The following is a 19,802-nucleotide window of genomic DNA, read 5'->3' on the forward strand; positions in this document are numbered from 1 at the left end:
GACTTGGCGACTTCACTATGCTGTTGCTTTTGGAAATAACTGAGAGTTTCGGTGCCAACGGACTGAGGGAGGAAATGCAGATTTTCCAGATCTGCCTTAAATGACACAATCCATTATTTTATTCAACAGACCCTCACAAATTTGTGAAAAATTATCCATTAAAAATGCATTAAAGTCTCTTTAGACATTGATCTGATATTCCTTTTGAAAGAGGCAGAACATTTTACATTTTAAAAGACAGACGTGTCTTGTTTTTTCATTTCGTTTAGTAAAACATGTAAGAGAATTTGTTAAAAAATTAATAGGCCGATTTCATTTACGAGACCCCCAGATTGCATAAGATCTTGCTCAAAACCCATAAAGAGGAATTTCACAGAGATTAGCAAGGAATTTTAATGTAACACACATGTCATTTTCAAGGCGGAAAAACTAGATAAAAAAATAAAAATGAGAAAACTCCCATATAGTCAACATTGCTATCAAAACTAAAATATTTAAGGGTAGCCTTTAAATCTGTCATTATGTGATTGAATAAAACTGTATTTGGTATGCATCACTTTTAGTATGCACACTGTCAGAATAAATGGTCAAGATATGTACCCCAGCTGTCACTGGGGAGGTACCCTTTCAAAACGTACACCTTTGCATCTATTGAGTTCATTAAAAGATACATAATGGTACCAAATGCATACATATCTGGGTGATTCTCGCAAAATTAGACTTATGAGGTATCATTAAACATTTTGATAAAAAAAGTAAATGCAATGTAAGAGTATCAAAACAAGAAGCATACAGTTAAAAACAGCTCTTTACGTACTATTTTGCACATGATTTTTTAAATTACATCATACAAACCAATTTTGTTGTTTTTTTCACATTTAAGGGGAAAATTTTCACTACCGCAACCTGTCCATGACTATTTGGGTTTTTGACATGGAAATATTTATAATTAAAAAATCTAAAAAATAAAAAGCTTCAGTGCATGTTATACTATAAACATTTACAGTAAAGAAACATGTGGTATGTGGTACAATAATAAGGAATATAAATGTGTCCAAGACCAATTTTCTCATCCTCCACAACAATTTTTAATCATTGTTTAAGCCCTCAAGGAACTAACATTTAAAAAAAATTGTTGGAAGGGACATAATTGACTGTGACACTCAAGATGGCTACCACGTAAGGAGTTGTTATTTTTTCTCTCCAGATAAAAGTAGAAATTTTGTTTGTCATAGTACCTAGACAACTTTTTAGTTCTCATTACCGAAACATGAGTTTGTAAATGCATATATTTAATGTAATATCATGTTGCGGTAATGATAATTTTTGATAATAACAGTCATAGTACCTAGACAACTTTTGAGTTCTCATTACCGAAACATGCAGTTTGTAAATGCATATATTTAATGTAATATCATGTTGCGGAAATGATCATTTTTAATAATGATAATCTAAAAAATGTAAATAATTCTATGGGAAATATTTTTTTAATCCTCTAAAAATAATGGCTATAGTAAATTCAGACCTTAATCTTATGTGTGCAAAAAAATTGGCTTCAAGGGCTTTAAAAAAACATCTGATGCTGGACACCTTCTAAGTCTGGATTTCGTGAGAATCACCCATCTGTACCTAATGGTACATAGGACATTTTTAGAGGGTACTGCTCCAGTGACAGCTAGGGTACATATTTTGACAAACATGAATGTCCACATACTGCTAATAACAGTGACAATATGTGAACACGTATGTGACCCTGCCTGTGGAAACCAAGCTAAAGTCTACATAAAATCATCCTAATGTGAAGAACATTGCGTGAAAATATAACCTTGATATCTTTAATATATATGGAGTATGGTCATAGATCACATGATCACAGTCTGAAATCAATGAGTGAAATCAACCTTTGATTCTCCAAATCTATAGATTATAAGACTTTAGCCTGGGTTTCACAGATAGGTTCACATATTATTGATATCCACAAATCAAAGAAAATTAATTGAATAAATAAAGACATAAGTCATTACATGTTTAAAATATTTACATGATAAGCAGACAACAGTCTGTCCTATATGCATGAATTACTTTAATGACTATAAATGAGAGGACAGTTTAATTGAATGAAGGACAGAGGACCATTGTGCTGAGGAATCTGGAGCACCACATCTTACAATCCCTGGCTCTTTCGACAACATCTGTTATTATACTTGCCAAATGACCCTCGAAATGTAATTCTGTTTTTAAAAGAGATGTAATTTTTCATATTTTGTCTCTCTTAGTTGTTTTTAGTTTGATTGGTTTTGACATGTTGGCGGAGTGATCTATGAAGGCACTCAGGCTATGGCAATGATTGGCTTTCTAGCACTGGCAGTGTACGGATTGGTGGTTGCCCGGGGCGATCAGTTAAAACAGGCCCGCACACCTCTGTTGCCCCATCGGCCATTTGTGGTCATGTGGAACGCGCCTACCGAATCCTGCCGTCTACGATTCAAGGTCGAACATGTGTCAATAATTTAGAAAGTGTTGGTCCAAATACTGGAATGTTGGAAATGATATTGTCTCTTTTTCCTTGCCAGGTGGATTTGGACCTTAGTGTCTTCGACATAGTTGCTAACCACAACGAGACCCTGAGTGGTCCCAACGTGACTATCTTTTACCATAGTCACCTCGGTTATTACCCCTACTACACTGGCTCTGGATTTCCCATCAACGGTGGCCTACCTCAGAACCAAAGCTTGAGCAAACATCTCAGAAAAGCTCGAGCAGACATCGATAAGCTCATACCCTTCAAGGACTTTCACGGGTTGGGCGTCATCGACTGGGAAAACTGGCGCCCGCAGTGGGTGCGCAACTGGGGATCGAAAGACATCTACCGGAACAAGTCTACAGAGCTTATGCGAAAATTGCATCCGGGTTGGCCACAAAGCAAAGTGGAGAATGAAGCGAAGGAGGCGTTTGAGAGATCTGGATTGGCATTTATGAACTCCACGCTCCAACTGGCCGAAAGCCGGCGTCCGCATGGTCTTTGGGGTTTCTACCTCTTCCCTGATTGTTACAATTACGGTTACAAGCAGCATCCGTCGCGTTACGGTGGAGAATGTCCTAACGTCGAGCACGTACGTAATGACCACCTGATGTGGCTGTGGAAGGAGAGCACAGCTCTTTACCCTTCCATCTATCTTGACTATGAGCTCAAGTCTTCACCCAACACGGTAAAATATGTGCACTATCGTGTCAAGGAGGCCATGCGGATCGCCTCGATCGCCCGGAATGACTATACGTTGCCGGTTTTTGTCTACTCGAGGCCTTTTTATGCCTATACATTTGATGTACTGTCAGAGGTGAGCATCTTGGTAGAGCATTGATTTAGCACTGCAGAGGTCAAGAGGGTTCAGTCCCAGGGAGCACACATACTGATAAAATGTATAGCTTGTAGTTGTTGTAGTACTATAGTAGTGAATATAAGTGTACAAGTACATACATGAATAGTACACTACCTACTCCACATTCCTAAAAAAAAACATTTCAAGACAAAAAATAGCTGCCAAAGGCCTCTGCAGCAGGAAACTGTCAAACACATATTGTTTAAATCACCTGTCAAATACTTGAATGACAGACCAGGCCCATTAGCCACCCTCCTCTTGGCCATTGTAAATGCCACAGATACGCTTTAAACACTCAACTGTCACCTAATTATGAGTGGAATGCTCCAAATCAAACTTTGCAGTAGGTCTTAAGTCCTGTCTTCAGTTTGATGGGACCACCCGCCTTAGAGATACATCAATAATGTCCTTTAAACTAGATTGGGTTACAGCTAAACGCTTCCATATGTTTATTGTGATGGAACAGGCTCAAGGTCTAAGTTTAAAGGAGCTCTACAGTATTGTTGTGGTATCCCCTGTAGTTGTTTTTCTGTAGTTCAACTGGTGTAGCATTGTGTTAGGCCATGGATTCGATCCTAGGGAATGCACATTCTGATAAAATGTATGAATTGAAGTTGCTTTGGTTAAAAGCGTGTGCCAAATACATATATGCATGAAATCTCAAATTTGAACCAACAGAGCCTGCCAAATAATGCAATGGTGGATATAGCTACATGCGAATGTAAGCATTCAATTCAAATTAATTTCTAAAGTGCTTCCCACAGTTTTGCATTGTTGCCAACCATGCAGTTTTACTGAAATACATAGAGTATTGGTACCAGCAGTATAGACATTTAAAAAGGGGCTTATAAAATATATGGAATACAAACTATAGATCCGTAATATCATTATCTAATTTTCGACGGAAAATGAGATAATGATATTGATTGAATGCTCTTGACACATATTAAACGTTCATGCAATACTTTAGCTTTAAATCCCCTTAATCCTGACCTCAGGCCATTCAGAAATACCACTTTGTTGGCAGAATCAGTTAAACACCACAACGATTTTTCGTTTTTTTTTTTTTTTTAAGTTTGTGATTTTTGCATTATCTAATTTTCATATTGACTGAATGCTCTTGACACGTATTATACGTTCATAAAATACTTAAGCTTCAAATCCACTTAATTCTGACCTCAGGCCATTCAGAAATTACACTTTGTTGGCAGAATCAGTTAAACACCACAACGATTTTTCGTTATTTTTGAAATTTGAGATTTTTGCATTATCTCATTTTCTGTGGAAAATGAGATAATGATATTGACTGAATGCTCTTGACATGTATTATACGTTCATTCATAAAATACTTTAGCTTCAAATCCACTTAATCCTGACCTCAGGCCATTCAGAAATACCACTTTGTTGGCAGAATCAGTTAAACACCACAACAATTTTTCATTATTTTTGAAGTTTAAGATTTTTGCATTATCTCATTTTCCGTGTAAATGCGATAATGATATTGACTGAATGCTCTTAACACGTATTATACGTTCATAAAATACTTTAGCTTCAAATCTACTTAATCCTGACCTCAGGCCATTCAGAAATACCACTTTGTTGGCAGAATCAGTTAAACACCACAACGATTTTTCATTATTTTTGATGAGAGATTTTGATGAGAGATTTTTGCATGCACTTAGCAGGTTTTGCAATGAAAGGCAGAAAGTTTTTTAAACAGCAATGAAATGACTAAAGTGACATTTGTAAAAATAAGGCGCTTTAATTACGGACTAATAACCTTTTCATTGCCATTAAAGTAAAATTAGTGAATCTAAACATAAGAGCTCATTTACAAGAAAACACGTCAAATGCACTTTTTTGCAAGTTTTATAACATACATTTTTGAAAAGTAGATGACTTGGTCTGTTGTCACCATTATATTGCATTAATAGAAATATTATAATTACACAGAGCGATTTGATCCACACTATAGGAGAGAGTGCAGCACTGGGAGCCGCTGGTGTGGTGCTATGGGGATCTTCTGAATATTCAAGATCTGAGGTTTTCATCATCTACATAAGACATGTCTCTCATTTAACCATTGAGCCAATAATGCTATAAGTATTCATAAAATTAGTTCCAAATTAAATTGTCTTGGTCTGGTGATGATGCTGGATTTTTTAGATTACTTGATAATATTAGCATCCATAACTAAATCCATTTAGATCCATTTATGGATTAGCATCTGCTTGCAATTGAATCAGTTTGAGCTTAAGCAGATGAGCTGGTATTAACCAATATAATGTATATGCTTGTAGCCATGACAACACAGTCTTTACTGTATTTGGTGAAATACATCACATTGAGAAACTTGGTAAGCAAAAACATTGACTTATAGCAGTTACCATATTTGTCTTTCTGCAGAGAAACTGTCTGATAATCAAAAACTACATCGACGGTCCGCTGGGTCACTACGTGATCAACGTGACCTCAGCCGCTAAACTGTGCAGCAAAGCCTTGTGCAAGAAAAACGGCAAATGCGTCCGTAAAAGTCTTGAATCTGGGGCCTACTTGCACCTTAACCCTCGTTTCTTCAACATTCAACTCAACCGAGGCATCCGTGGACCTCGCTTCTACGTAAGTGGCCACCTGAACAACCTCGACATCGTGGAAATGAAGCAAAAGTTCACCTGCCAGTGTTATCAGGGCTGGACCGGCATTTACTGTGAGATGCCTCAGGAAGCCCAGCCTCTCGCCCCACACCAGACGGACGGTGTCCTGGAAGAACTACTGGTTGTCTTGTCTCTGCATTTCTCCTGTCTGTCTGCTATCATGTTCTTGGGACTTTGTCTTATCATTAAGTGTCTGATACTGTAAGACGGACGTCAGGTTTATATGCATTGAGTGAACTAAATGTTTTTATTGGGCAACATGAGTGCAAATGTCTAATAGCTTTTTTGTACCGAAGATGTATCTAGAAAAATTGACTTTTATGTCTCTCCAGCATTTTTGTTTTAGATTTAGAACACACATCCATATGCATTAAAGTAATGAACAGACCACAGCTTTCTCTCTTTTCAATTATTGGACAATAATATATACAGTATTTTTCAGTTTCTAATCTGCAAGTACACAAAATTATTCATTTTCCACTAGGGCTGTCCCAATGATTAAATAATCATCTCATCGCGATTGTTTGACCTAATCGCGATGATTTCAGATCACCACAATGATTGCAAATCTCTCTAAAAAACACAAGGGGGAGCTGCAGCGCCTGTATAACCTTGCAAAAGATTTAATTTAAATAATCACAACAATGTATGAAAACTATTTCACGAACAAACAAAAAAATCTATGAGAATTAAACCTCAAAGCCCTAAACAGGCAATTAATCGTCACAATTTATTAGACAATTAAAACGTAACTAAACCCCTGTTCAGAGCCGGACTCCACCCACTGGCAAAATTTCAAAAAATGCAAGAAAAGTGGGCAGACCCCAACAGAGATAGAGAGGACGAACTGAGCTCGTACCAAGGGTGTGGGGAGATCGTAACAAGTGCATGGTGAGCTTCAAATTGCTTACATAGGGTCGTACCACTTACGTCACACGGTACCGCAACATTCAATAGGAAAATAGCCACCGTTCAACATGAAGAGGGCAGCACTTAGATGTTTTTACACCATATATTGTAGCATTGAAACACTTTATATCCAAATGTCAATTTTTTTTTAAAAGAACCGCCCCTCCACTTTTTTTTCGTGACTTGTGCCAGGGCTAGCATCGCTAATCATAGCTTACATCAACTTTTACTAGCAGTGATTTTAAATGGATTTCTTCAAATAGCATGACAAACTTTACCTGTTGAGAAGAAACTTCGCAACTGAGGCATCAGTGGGAAGCCCAACATATCATCAGAATGATTGACAACTGGGATGACCAATAGTCTTGACGATCCACCCAGAAAAAAGAAAATCTTCCGCTATATCTTTAACTATAAAAGGTTGGCTTAGGGTTTAGTTACTCTTTAACCGTCAGCCAAATTTCATAATCGTGACAGCCCTATTTTCCACACAAACCAAGATGAATATTCTCAATTATTTCCACAAAAATGACATATAATATTGTGGTTGGTTGACCAAGACCTCTCATCTTAGATCAATGATTGCAATTCATCTTGTCCACCAAAATTATCAAATTACAAACCATTTGAAAACTTTTCTGCTCATTTTGAATTACAAAGCAACTTTAATGAGTTGCTGCCATCGAAATTAAAATAAATTTTCTCTTAAAGCTTAAAGGAAGAACTTAAAACTCCTCCACATTGTTGGACCAAGACATTACATAGAAACTGGTTTGTTGACATGGTTTGCAATACAGTCAGTCAAAAAGTGGGAAAGAGAGGGGTCTGTATGTTTGTGGTTTTGCACAAAAGTCTACATACAGCTAAAATGATCTGCAAAGATCAATAAATGAAAACAAACTTTCTTTGTTGTAAGGCCAGCATTAAAGAGCACCAATTATCTGATTCACGATTTTACATTTCCTTTGGTGTATAAGTGTGTACCAGTACATGTTAATGATATGCAAAAGGTACAAACCCCAAAGTAAACGATGGACTTTTCTTGGACTACAACAAACACAGATTGTAGGCAACAATTTATTTTCAAATCTTTTGCGAATCTTTCAAACATGGTAAGGAGCGTCACATTTCCGGCTGACGTCAGAGGTATTTAAGCCAATCACAACATACAGATTAGCTGGCCAATCAGGGACACAGAGCTTTTCAAATCGATGAGCTTTGTACAAAATCAATGCGTTTCAGGAAAAGAGGAAAAATCTGGAGCTACAAAAATATACGGTTTGTGGAAAATAATGTGTTTTTTAACTAAAAACCACGCGAACAAATTGTTTAATACCAAATACAAAAAATAACGTTGCTTTTTAGCAATGAAATAGGTGCTCTTTAACTTGGTGTTTGACTCCAAGGCTGGAAAGTCTAAAAAACCTCTGAAGTTCATAAAACAGTTGTGGGTTGGATTTAAATATTTATATGCATTTATGTTATTTGTTGAACCTGGAACGTCGTGGATCATTGCACATGTAGAAACGGGAACACAGGGTAAAGCTTTAAGCTACAGAGGTCTCACATAACACAGACACACCTCACAGCTGTTGAGCCCAGGAAACACTTAACACAGACCTGGAACCTGATCTATAGATGGAGGAATTCCTGGAGTTTTGGGTGAGACAGACATATCCAACACAAGCACCTCTAGACCCCTTTGCCGGGAAGTTTAAAGAAAGAAAACGCCCATATATATAAAAGGGAGAGTGGGTTCATTCAGTGCTTTGACTTTACAGGAAACAGAACAAAGGCAGTACATTATGTACTACATTGTACAATATGTTCTATAGTATGTAATACATGATGTGCACAAGTTTAATCAAGTTGGTTGTATTTGGGTATTCGCTTGCTTAATAGAAAGCAGGGCCGTATTATGTGCAGAAGAAAACAGTAACACTTTAAAAAAAGGTTGTATTTGTTACCATTAGTAAATGCATTGGCTAACATGAACTATGTTCAGGTTAAACCAATGTTTGCAGCTATCTTAATGGACCAGTAGGTTATAAATTCATACCCTTTAAAGAGTCAGTAAGATGACAATTTTAAGCATCCTATCACTGTTTATAAGTCCCGGACAACAGGTTTAAATGCATGCAAGGTCAAAAAACACTGTAATTTTCTCAAAATATAAATTTAAAATTACCCCATTTCTCAGAGATCCCCAAACGATTCTTGTGAAGCCATTCAACGACTCAGCCTGCCTAAACCCCACCTTTCAGTAGCTTACTCTGCTCTGATTGCTCAACTGACAGAGTGTCTTTGCACAGATCACACGCACAGACCACAGATCAGTGGCACAGACCAACAATAGTGCAACATGGATTGACCTCGTGCTAACATGATTTACTGAGAAGAAGTTGTCAACATCAATACACATCATTCATCATTAATCCAGGCAATAACAACGATGGTTGAAACTAACATTTTACACTCATTTAAGTTAAGCATTTATGTAAACTAACCGGGTCATAGCAAAACCGTAAGTGAGCATGCGCTAGCCATTTGCTAACGTGACTCTCTGACAGTAAACAACGACATCATTCATCATTAATCCAAGCAATACAAACGACGATCGAAACTAGCAATTTTACACTCATTTAAGCATTTATGTAAACTAACCGGGTCATAGCAAAACCCTTAGTGAGCATGAGTTAACTTACGTTAACCGCTTGCTATCGTGACTCTGACAGTATATAGAGTTTAAACAACAATATCATTCATCATTAATCCAAGCAATAAAAACGACTTTTAAGCATTTATGTAATATAACCAGGTCATAGCAAAACCGAAAGTGCAGCATGCGTTAACCGCTTGCTAACGTGACTCTCTGACAACGACATCATTCATCATTAATCCAAGCAATAAAAATGCTGAAAGACATTTTAAACTCATTTAAGCAAGTACATAGCTATAATCATACTTACAGGTTGTTATGGAAGCCCGTTTCCGCCATGTTGTAAAAAAAAATTAATAAAATTTTGACTTTATATCTCAGAATTCTGAGATGTTAAGTCAGAATTCTGAGATGTTAAGTCAGAATTCTGAGATGTTAAGTCAGAATTCTGAGATGTTAAGTCGGAATTCTGAGATGTTAAGTCAGAATTCTGAGATACAAAGTCAGAATTTTGAGATGTAAGTAAGAATTCCGAGATATAAAGTCAGAATTCTGAGATACAAAGTCACAATTCTGAGATATAAAGTAAGAATTCTGAGATGTTAAATCAGAATTCTGAGATGTTAATTCAGAATTCTGAGATACAAAGTCAGAATTCTGAGATGTTAAGTCAGAATTCTGAGATACAAAGTCAGAATTCTGAGATATAAAGTCAGAATTCTGAGATATAAAGTCAGAATTCTGAGATATAAAGTCAGAATTCTGAGATATAAAGTCAGCATTCTGAGATATAAAGTCAGAATTCTGAGATATAAAGTCAGAATTCTGAGATATAAAGTCAGAATTCTGAGATATAAAGTCAGAATTCTGAGATATAAAGTCAGAATTCTGAGATATAAAGTCAGAATTCTGAGATACAAAGTCAGAATTCTGAGATATAAAGTCAGAATTCTGAGATATAAAGTCAGAATTCTGAGATATAAAGTCAGAATTCTGAGATATAAAGTCAGCATTCTGAGATATAAAGTCAGAATTCTGAGATATAAAGTCAGAATTCTGAGATATAAAGTCAGAATTCTGAGATATAAAGTCAGAATTCTGAGATATAAAGTCAGAATTCTGAGATATAAAGTCAGAATTCTGAGATACAAAGTCACAATTCTGAGATATAAAGTCAGAATTCTGAGATATAAAGTCAGAATTCTGAGATATAAAGTCAGAATTCTGAGATATAAAGTCAGAATTCTGAGATATAAAGTCAGAATTCTGAGATATAAAGTCAGAATTCTGAGATATAAAGTCAGAATTCTGAGATACAAAGTCACAATTCTGACTTTGCATCTCAGAATTCTGACTTTATATCTCATCTATATCTGTGTGTTTTAAGTCATTGCTAGGGTATTATGGGTGGTTGCTATGCTATTTCTGTTGCATTCTGTGTTTGTTTTAAATTGTTGCTAGGGTATTATGGGTGGTTGCTAGGCCAATTCCTTGATTAGTATTAAATCGCCATCACCTGCTTTCAGATGGAGTGGCATTACTACACAGAGACGTATTTCACTGAGAAGCTAGGCAAAATCGTGTTCATAATTGAGGAAAATCGGGCCCGATAATCTATGCGATTTTGCCTAGCTTCTCAGTGAACTACGGCTCTGTGTAGTAAATGCTTTTCCATCTGAAATCTATGTAATTACTAGACTGTTGCTAGGGTATTGTGGGTGGTTGCTATGCTATTGCTCTGGTTTTCTGGGTGACTGCTAGACAGTTGCTAAGGTATAATGGGTGTTTGCTATGCTGTTGCTCTGGCATTATGTGAGGTTGCTTGGCAGTTGTTAGGGTATTACGGGTGGTTGCTAGGCTGTTGTTATGGCATTCTGGTTGGTTGCTATGCTATTGTTTTTGTTTTCTGGATGATTGCTAGACTGTTGCTAGGGTATAATGGGTGGTTGCTATACTGTTGCTAGGGTGTTTTGAGTGAATGCTAGGCAGTTGCTAGGGTTATACTGGTTGTTGCTAGGCTGTTGTTAATATATTGGGTGGATTGCTATGAAGTTAATGGGATATTTAGGGTTGCTAGGCTGTTGCTGGGCTAGGGTATTTTAATTGGTTGCTAGGGTATTGTTATGGTTTTCTGGGTGATTGCGATGGTGTTGCTGTGGCATAATGGGTGATTGATAGGCCTTTACTAGGGTATTTACGTGGTTTATAAAATTGCTAGTCTGTTCAGGGGGGGGGGGGGGTTGACAGAGAACTGCTATGCGTTTAATATCGTGTATGTGAGAAAATGATAGGTAGTTGCTATATTATCATGGATGGCTGTAAGTGTTATGAGTTGCTTGGTAGTTTGGGGTTTGACAGAGCATTGCTATATAATCGATAGGGTATTTAAATTAGAGTGATCTAAAATGTCCAGCACATGCTGTATTTTTATAGACCATTTGCGAGTAGATGTCACAGTTACGTCACTGCAAGCTGTGTGTGCAATGTGGTGCCAAAAAAACAGTAAAAATGAAATATACACGAGTGAAACGAGCAAGATAACTCACTGGAAAATGTCTTGTTGTGCTGTTGAGTGTCAGAATAGGAATGTGTGATGAAATCTGTCACTCACTTTCTGCCACCAGTTGGGCTCCACTCACAAAAAACATAATCTCTGTTTGCAAACATGCAAAATGTCTATATATTCAGCTAGATGTTAAAGGGAAAGAACCTGTTTCCACAAAATCATTCCAATGATAGGAGGACACCATCTCAGGTTGTCACTCCTGCAGTATCATCACAGCCTGATATGCTGTTTTTAATTTAGGGGTCTCTAAAAAGTCACACATATGCTGTCTTTTCTATTCCTTCAAGTAAATGTTTAAGGAAAACAACCCGATTCTACAGAATCATTCCACTTCAGAATGATATTACCCCATCTCGGGTTGTCACTCCTGCAGTACCATCACAGCATGATATGCTGTTTTTAAATTAGGGGTCCACCCATAACACTGTAGTAACTGCCTATCATTCACTCAAAGACACCCTATTGAATGCATAGCAGTTCTCTGTGAACCACACTGAACAGCCTATCAATTTTATAAACCACCTCAAATACCCTAGAAAAGGACTACCAATCACCCAGAATGCTATAGCAACACCATTGCAATCACCAAGAAAACCATAATAATATTCTTGCAACCAATTAAAATACCCTAGCCTAGCAACAACCAAGCAACCACATAGAATACAACATCCTAGCAACCACCCACAATATCCTAGCAACTTCATAGCAATCCACCATAATATTTTAGCAATAGCCTAGCAACCAACCAAAATGCCACAACAACAGCCAGCAACCACCCATAATATCACAGCAATTGCCAGTGTAGCAATTAGCCAGGAAATCAGAGAAATAATATAACAAGCACACAGAATGCCTCAACAACAGCCAAGCAACCACCCATAATATCACAGCAATTGCCTTGCAACCCCACGGAACACCAGAGCAACAGCCTAGCAACCACCCATAATACCCTAGCAACAGTGTAGCAATTAGCCAGGAAATCAGAGAAATAGCATAGCAATCACAAATAATGCCATAGCAACTGCCTAGCAACCCCAAAGAACACTAGAGCAACAGCCTAGCAACCACTTTGAATGCCAGAGCAACAGCCTCACAATCACCCATAATATCCTAGCAATTGTCTAGCAATCACATAGAAAACCATAGCTAAACCCTAGCAACCACTTAATAACCATAGCAAAAGCCTAGCAACCACCCATAATATCCTAGCAATGATTTAAAACACACACAAAAAGGAACTGAAACAACCTAGCAACCACCCATAATACCCTAGCAATGACTTAAAACACACACAGAATGCAACAGAAACAGCCTAGCAACCACCCATAATACCTTAGCAACGACTTAAAACACATCATATAGATGAGATATAAAGTCAGAATTTTGAGATGCAAAGTCAGAATTCTGAGATGCAAAGTCAGAATTCTGACATTGTATCTCAGAATTCTGACTTTGTATCTCAGAATTCTGACTTTGTATCTCAGAATTCTGACTTTGCATCTCAAAATTCTGACTTTGTATCTCAGAATTCTGACTTTGTATCTCAGAATTCTGACTTTATATCTCAGAATTCTGACTTTATATCTCAGAATTCTGACTTTATATCTCAGAATTCTGACTTTATATCTCAGAATTCTGACTTTATATCTCAGAATTCTGACTTTGTATCTCAGAATTCTGACTTTGTATCTCAGAATTCTGACTTTGTATCTCAGAATTCTGACTTTATATCTCAGAATTCTGACTTTATATCTCAGAATTCTGACTTTATATCTCAGAATTCTGACTTTATATCTCAGAATTCTGACTTTGTATCTCAGAATTCTGACTTTGTATCTCAGAATTCTGACTTTGCATCTCAAAATTCTGACTTTGTATCTCAGAATTCTGACTTTATATCTCAGAATTCTGACTTTATATCTCAGAATTCTGACTTTGTATCTCAGAATTCTGACTTTGTATCTCAGAATTCTGACTTTGTATCTCAGAATTCTGACTTTGTATCTCAGAATTTTGAGATACAAAGTCAGAATTTTATTTTATTATTTTTTACAACATGGCGGAAACGGGCTTCCATAGGTTGTGGTTAGGAGACGCATGTTGTTCCAAATAAAGTGGGTACTAAACCATCTTTCATTGCCAAACGTCTAAATCCCTCCGTTAAAAATTAATTTTAATCACTGATTCTTCACAGCCAGACACATTTAGTATATCCCTCCTTGAAAAAGTCTCCTTTGGTAGTGAAAAAAACACAAACTGAAAACACAACGTGAGCTGATGTTTACACACATTAACTAGCTGTGGGCGGGTCATAGTTTTCGTTTCTCCCGCAGGCAAGGCTGTAGGCGGAGATTAGTATCTCATGTGACGTGGATGCGTTCGTGTGACGTGGCAAATATCAGGAAGAAAACTCACTCCCTATAACGACTCGTTTCAGCGATTCAGAGTCGACTCCCTGCTTTAGAAGCCAATAACTTTATTAATCGTGCACTTTATGGTTCAACTACTTTACACCTTGTTTACATTGATGGACAGCTACATGACACACTGCAATAAAGGTTAGTTTCGATTTTAGTTTCGATCTGTGTGGCTCTTTAACAGATAACTTGCATTGTTGAAAGAATAGATTTTATTTAAACAGCTGCCCTTATGAATTTACTGTTGTACACACAAACACAAAATCATTAAATTTTTTCTTAGTATTCAGTATTTTTTCTTGTTTTTTTTAAAGTACAAATATCTTTTTTTAGGCAGTTTTTACATAATTTTGTTTGTTTAAAGCATAAATGTCACAAAATTCTGATGTAATTATGCATTTAAACAGTATTTGGGGAGAGTGGGGCACAACCTAACGCTTTTTGGTTTTGGCTCAATCATTCAAAAAATACTTGAGTTTGATTAATAATATTTTTACACGAGCAAAACACACATCTCTGCTATTGGTGGGGTTAATTGTAACAGGCAGGGGGCTAGTTGTAACACTTGCTAAAAATTAAGTTTGCAGGCAAATATTTTAATACTATTTTGTCTATATACTTGAAGTGGATATTGTTTATAAATCTGTCTATAATAGACAGGAATCCACACTGTATTCATTATACAGTTTCAAAATAAAATTCTGAAATAATGAGCATCAACGTCTGATTTTAGCCATTCATTTCATTATGATTTCAATCTTTGACATGACCTTAATCAATAATTCAATATTAACCCTTAAACAGGCAATGTGCACCACGGGATACGCTCTCTTCAGTGTCTTGTTTGGGGCATAAAAAAAGATTTTTCAATCAAATCCTTCTATCAGTTATCAAACCTTGGTCTGTCTTGAATATGTGGGTAACATTATTTGCTTCAAGTTTTTTTTAATCGATTGGTCAGCCCGACCTAAATCCAACATGGCCACCGGTTTTGCAGGACAGTGAGATTTTGTGGTAAATAAATGAATATAAATCTTACTTTTTTTCTTTAAAAAAAATATTAATACTGCTAATATTAATTGTGAACATTGTCTTAAGGTGCTGAAGAAGAAAATTCGGTTATATGTTGTTTATATTGTTATTTAGCACATTTTGAAATATACGTATCCCCTGAGATACATTGCCTGATTATGGTATAAAAAAGGGATTAACCACAATATTGCCTATCTTTGTATTTTGAGTTGAAAATTTTTAATAAATGATCAAATTTGCAGGTTAAACTGATATTCGTATATTTAGGTGACTGCATCTTAGCATTTAAACTGGATATTTCCTTTCGCGGCTTCACAACAGCTAATTTTATGGTATAAGGAATGATAGGGAATATGAGTTATAGAGCCAATACCAATGAATTCTTCAGATTTTGAGAAAAGTGATGAAGATGAAATTTTTTGTGACAGTGCAGTGGTGTATTAGAACCAAGAAATGTAGGTAATTTTCCTCATGCCAGGCATGCATTCCTCTAAATTGCAGCCAATAAGACGCCTCTGCATGAAACACATATAGACACATATAGATTACATTGAGGGGTAGTTCAGGTAGTATGCAAAATAAATCAATTCTTAAATAATTTATCAAACTATTATTATCTAAAAAATATATTTTTTAGCAGGTGGAGCAGAAAAAGCACCAACGAAGCCAATGAAGACATTCAAAAACTGCTCATTCTTAGTTAGGCCTACTTACATTTAGTTGTGTTATTTACATGCAATGTTACTAGTAAACCTGTTGTTTACACTGTTTAAAATGGATGAAAAAATATATATGGCATGTTTTAGAGCAAGAGAGGAAGTCAGAATCACATAATTTTTGCTGCAAATAAAAAATAAATTTTGATGACTTAATCCTTTTTTTATACCTTAATAGGGCAATGTATCCCGGGAGATACAACTCATAAAATCCTGAATATATCAAATATTTTAAAAATTCCAATGAATATCTATTACATAAGTCCAGATGATACAAAAAATGTCATGAAATGATTTTTTGCTCATCGTTTTCCACTCTTGCCTGTTTAAGGGTTAAAGACATGAACAAAAATAAATTTGACACACGATTTTTGATAAGACAGGCACATTTATTTTGTTGGCAGCCAGCAATCATTCGTGTGTAGCCTATTTAAAACAACGACAAGAATTACGCTAACATTAGCTGTTTTCATATGGTAAGTGCTGAGGGGTTAGTTGTAACACAGCGTTACAATTAACCCCGCTGGGTGAAAATATTTTTAAGCCCACCAAAAAAGTTGCTAAGAGCTGCAGACGTATTTCAAAACGATGCTATGTTTTAGTCAACAAAACACTGATTAATATGACATAGCATTGGACTTGGCATCTTACACACCCAACTTAGAAACCGCAAAAAAAACATATAATGAAAAAATGTACTTACATGCCACCAAAACACTCATTCAACAATAACTCTCTGGATAAACATTATACATTTCCAATAACTTGCGGGAGATCGTCTTTTGGTAGCGTGAAAAAAAATACCGGAAAAACAAAACGCTCAACCTTGTGCAACAATGTAAACAGTCCGTGACTGTTACAACAAATCCCCCATTAGTTTTTGCCCCGTGCACCTCTGAAAATATTTCTTAAAATATGTTATTTTATTTCTCAACAACATCTTGTTTTAAAAGGCGTTCCAATGTTTGTACTGAAAAAAAAATCACAATTATGGAGATGAACATAATAATTTTTATGAAAATTTCCTTGATTTTGCTCATTGTTTAGCAAAGCATTCCTTAAGCATTTTCATCCAAGCCTAACAAACACTATAATTTTGGGCGAAACATTTCTAGTCATTTTGAAATCGCTCATGACTTCTTGAAGTGCAGGGATGGACTTTGATGTTAAAAGTGATGTTAAACAGGATCAGGTTTTAGCAATATTATTTTTCCATTTCCAATGTGCTCCACTCCATTTAAAACATTCGTACCCTCTCTTTAACCTTAAATCATGGACGTATTCATTCCTTAAACAGCAAAACATATTATTGTCTACTGGGCAATGACCGGGTCTGAATTCCCATAATTACCAAAAGTTCTTTACCTCACTGGTGACGTCTTCTTTCTCATCTCCAAAATTTACCCACAAACGAACAGTGTACATTACCCCACTGTCTCACCACTAATAACAGCTTCAATGTGCCACAAAGTCTTAACTTACTAACACAAATTACATTAAACAGAGATTGATTAATACCAATATGTCACCCGGGACCACAAAACCAAGTCATGAAATTGAGATGTATACATAATCAAGTGCTGAATAAATATACTTTCCATTGATTTCTGGTTTGTTATAAGACAATATTTGGTTATTTGAAAATTTGGAATCTGAGGGTGCAAAAAAATCGAAATATACAGAAAATTGCCTTTAAAGATGTACAAATGAAGTCCTTAGCAACACATATAACTAATAATAAATACATTTTTACAAAATATCTTCATGGAACATGATCTGTACTTAATAATTATGCTGGATTTACACTACAAATCTTGATGCCCAATTCTGATTTGTTGCCTGTATCCGATTTTCTTCTTTTAAAAGCAACTCGTATCAGATACACTGAAAAAATGATTATTTCAATTTATTCAAAATTTTTAAGGTAAGTGGTTGCAATCACTTTATTTATGCTACATTTAAACAAAAGTTTTTTGTTTTGTTTTGTTTTTCCAATTTGTTTTGTTTAAATGTACTTTATTGTGACCACTTACCTTAAAAAAAAGAGTAAATTGAATGAATAATTTTTTTCAGTGAAACACTTGACAAAACAATTCAAGGTAGACATGCTGACCTGGAACAGCTTAAACCATATGGAAGTAATATGCAATTTTATTAGACAAAATTATTATACAAGATTTTAAAGCTTTATTTTTTTAACAAGACTTCAACATTACTTCACTAAGTGGAGCCGTCATCCTCCATTGCGCTGCTAAGAAGAGTCATGGGATCGCTGGTAGTGTCCAATGAGTTTACGTCATTTGTCGGGATTGCATTTTCAATGACATGGAAATATCCGATCTGTCCACTTACATTGTGGACGCGAGTACATGCATCCGATTCATATCCAATGTATTTCCACATATAAATGAGGCCTGAAACTCTAAATGTAGCCTAAGTTAGCATTTATGTGATCTACACTGTATAAAAACTGTTGCTGACTTAAAAAGTATAAATAAACTGGATGTACAAGTTATTACTATACCCTGCTAATAGTAGAAAAAAGAGTTTCTTATTTTAAACTTATTTTAAAGGGGACATATCATGAAAATCTGACTTTTTCCATGTTTAAGTGCTATAATTGTGTCCCCAGTGCTTCTGTTAACCGTGAAAATGTGAAAAAGATCAACCCAGTAACTTAGTTTCGGTAAACCATTCTTTGTAAGCATGTGGAAAAATAGCTCATTGAAATTTGGCTCCCCTTGTGATGTCAAAAGCGGATAATACAGCCACATAAACTGCACAATCCAACCACAGCACTGCCATTTAGTGCAGAGATCAGCTCATTTGCATTTTCAAGGACACAACCAAAAACGGCACATTTTTGCTCACACCTACAAAGGTGCAATTTTAACATTTTATAATAAATGATCTATATGGTATTTTAAGCTAAAACTTCACGTACATACTCTGGGGACACCAAAGATTTATGTGACATCTTAAAAAAAGTCATTTAAAATGTCCCCTTTAATAAGAAATGTAAAAACTGAATTTTTAAAAATGAATTTTTTCAACATTGTACAGTACATTGTGCACTGTCCAACAAATATTTAAAGTGCAGCATCTGTTTAAATGCTACAAGTCAAAAGTTCATTAAAACATGAGACAATTGTCTGCACATGTTCCTTATGGAGTGTGAATGCCTTCGACATAGTTCAGAAGTTTATGATTATGATTGACAACTTACTAAAACAAATCTCTTATGTCAGTTTAAATCTCTCTTGATGCTGTCTAAAATCAATAAAGTACACAGTATTCATGACATGGTACTGAGAACAATACATTTTTTATTTCAAAAGGGAGCAGTACTTTCACATTACATAAGCTCTAGCCACCTGTCAGCGTTACCATGGCAACCATATACACCTTTATTCATTATCAGGGTGTAACACCTGTGACTATAGGAACATAAAAAATGTCCTGCCTTTAG

General features: G+C 35.9%; 2 protein-coding genes across 2 annotated transcripts in view; one reads left to right on the plus strand and one right to left on the minus strand.

Moving 5' to 3' along the window:
* Nucleotides 1-19,802, minus strand: part of wasla (WASP like actin nucleation promoting factor a) — a 103,597-nt gene that overhangs the window by 56,773 nt on the left and 27,022 nt on the right. The window lies entirely within an intron of this gene.
* Nucleotides 2,017-6,412, plus strand: hyal6 (hyaluronoglucosaminidase 6). Its single transcript, XM_055193267.2, has 4 exons — nucleotides 2,017-2,490; nucleotides 2,574-3,338; nucleotides 5,334-5,423; nucleotides 5,787-6,412. Exons 1-4 carry the CDS (start codon nucleotides 2,338-2,340, stop codon nucleotides 6,237-6,239), a joined length of 1,461 nt encoding a protein of 486 aa, XP_055049242.2. The 5' UTR covers nucleotides 2,017-2,337; the 3' UTR covers nucleotides 6,240-6,412.

The sequence above is a fragment of the Misgurnus anguillicaudatus genome, chromosome 6 (assembly GCF_027580225.2).
Source record: "Misgurnus anguillicaudatus chromosome 6, ASM2758022v2, whole genome shotgun sequence".
Taxonomy (NCBI): Eukaryota; Metazoa; Chordata; class Actinopteri; order Cypriniformes; family Cobitidae; genus Misgurnus; species Misgurnus anguillicaudatus.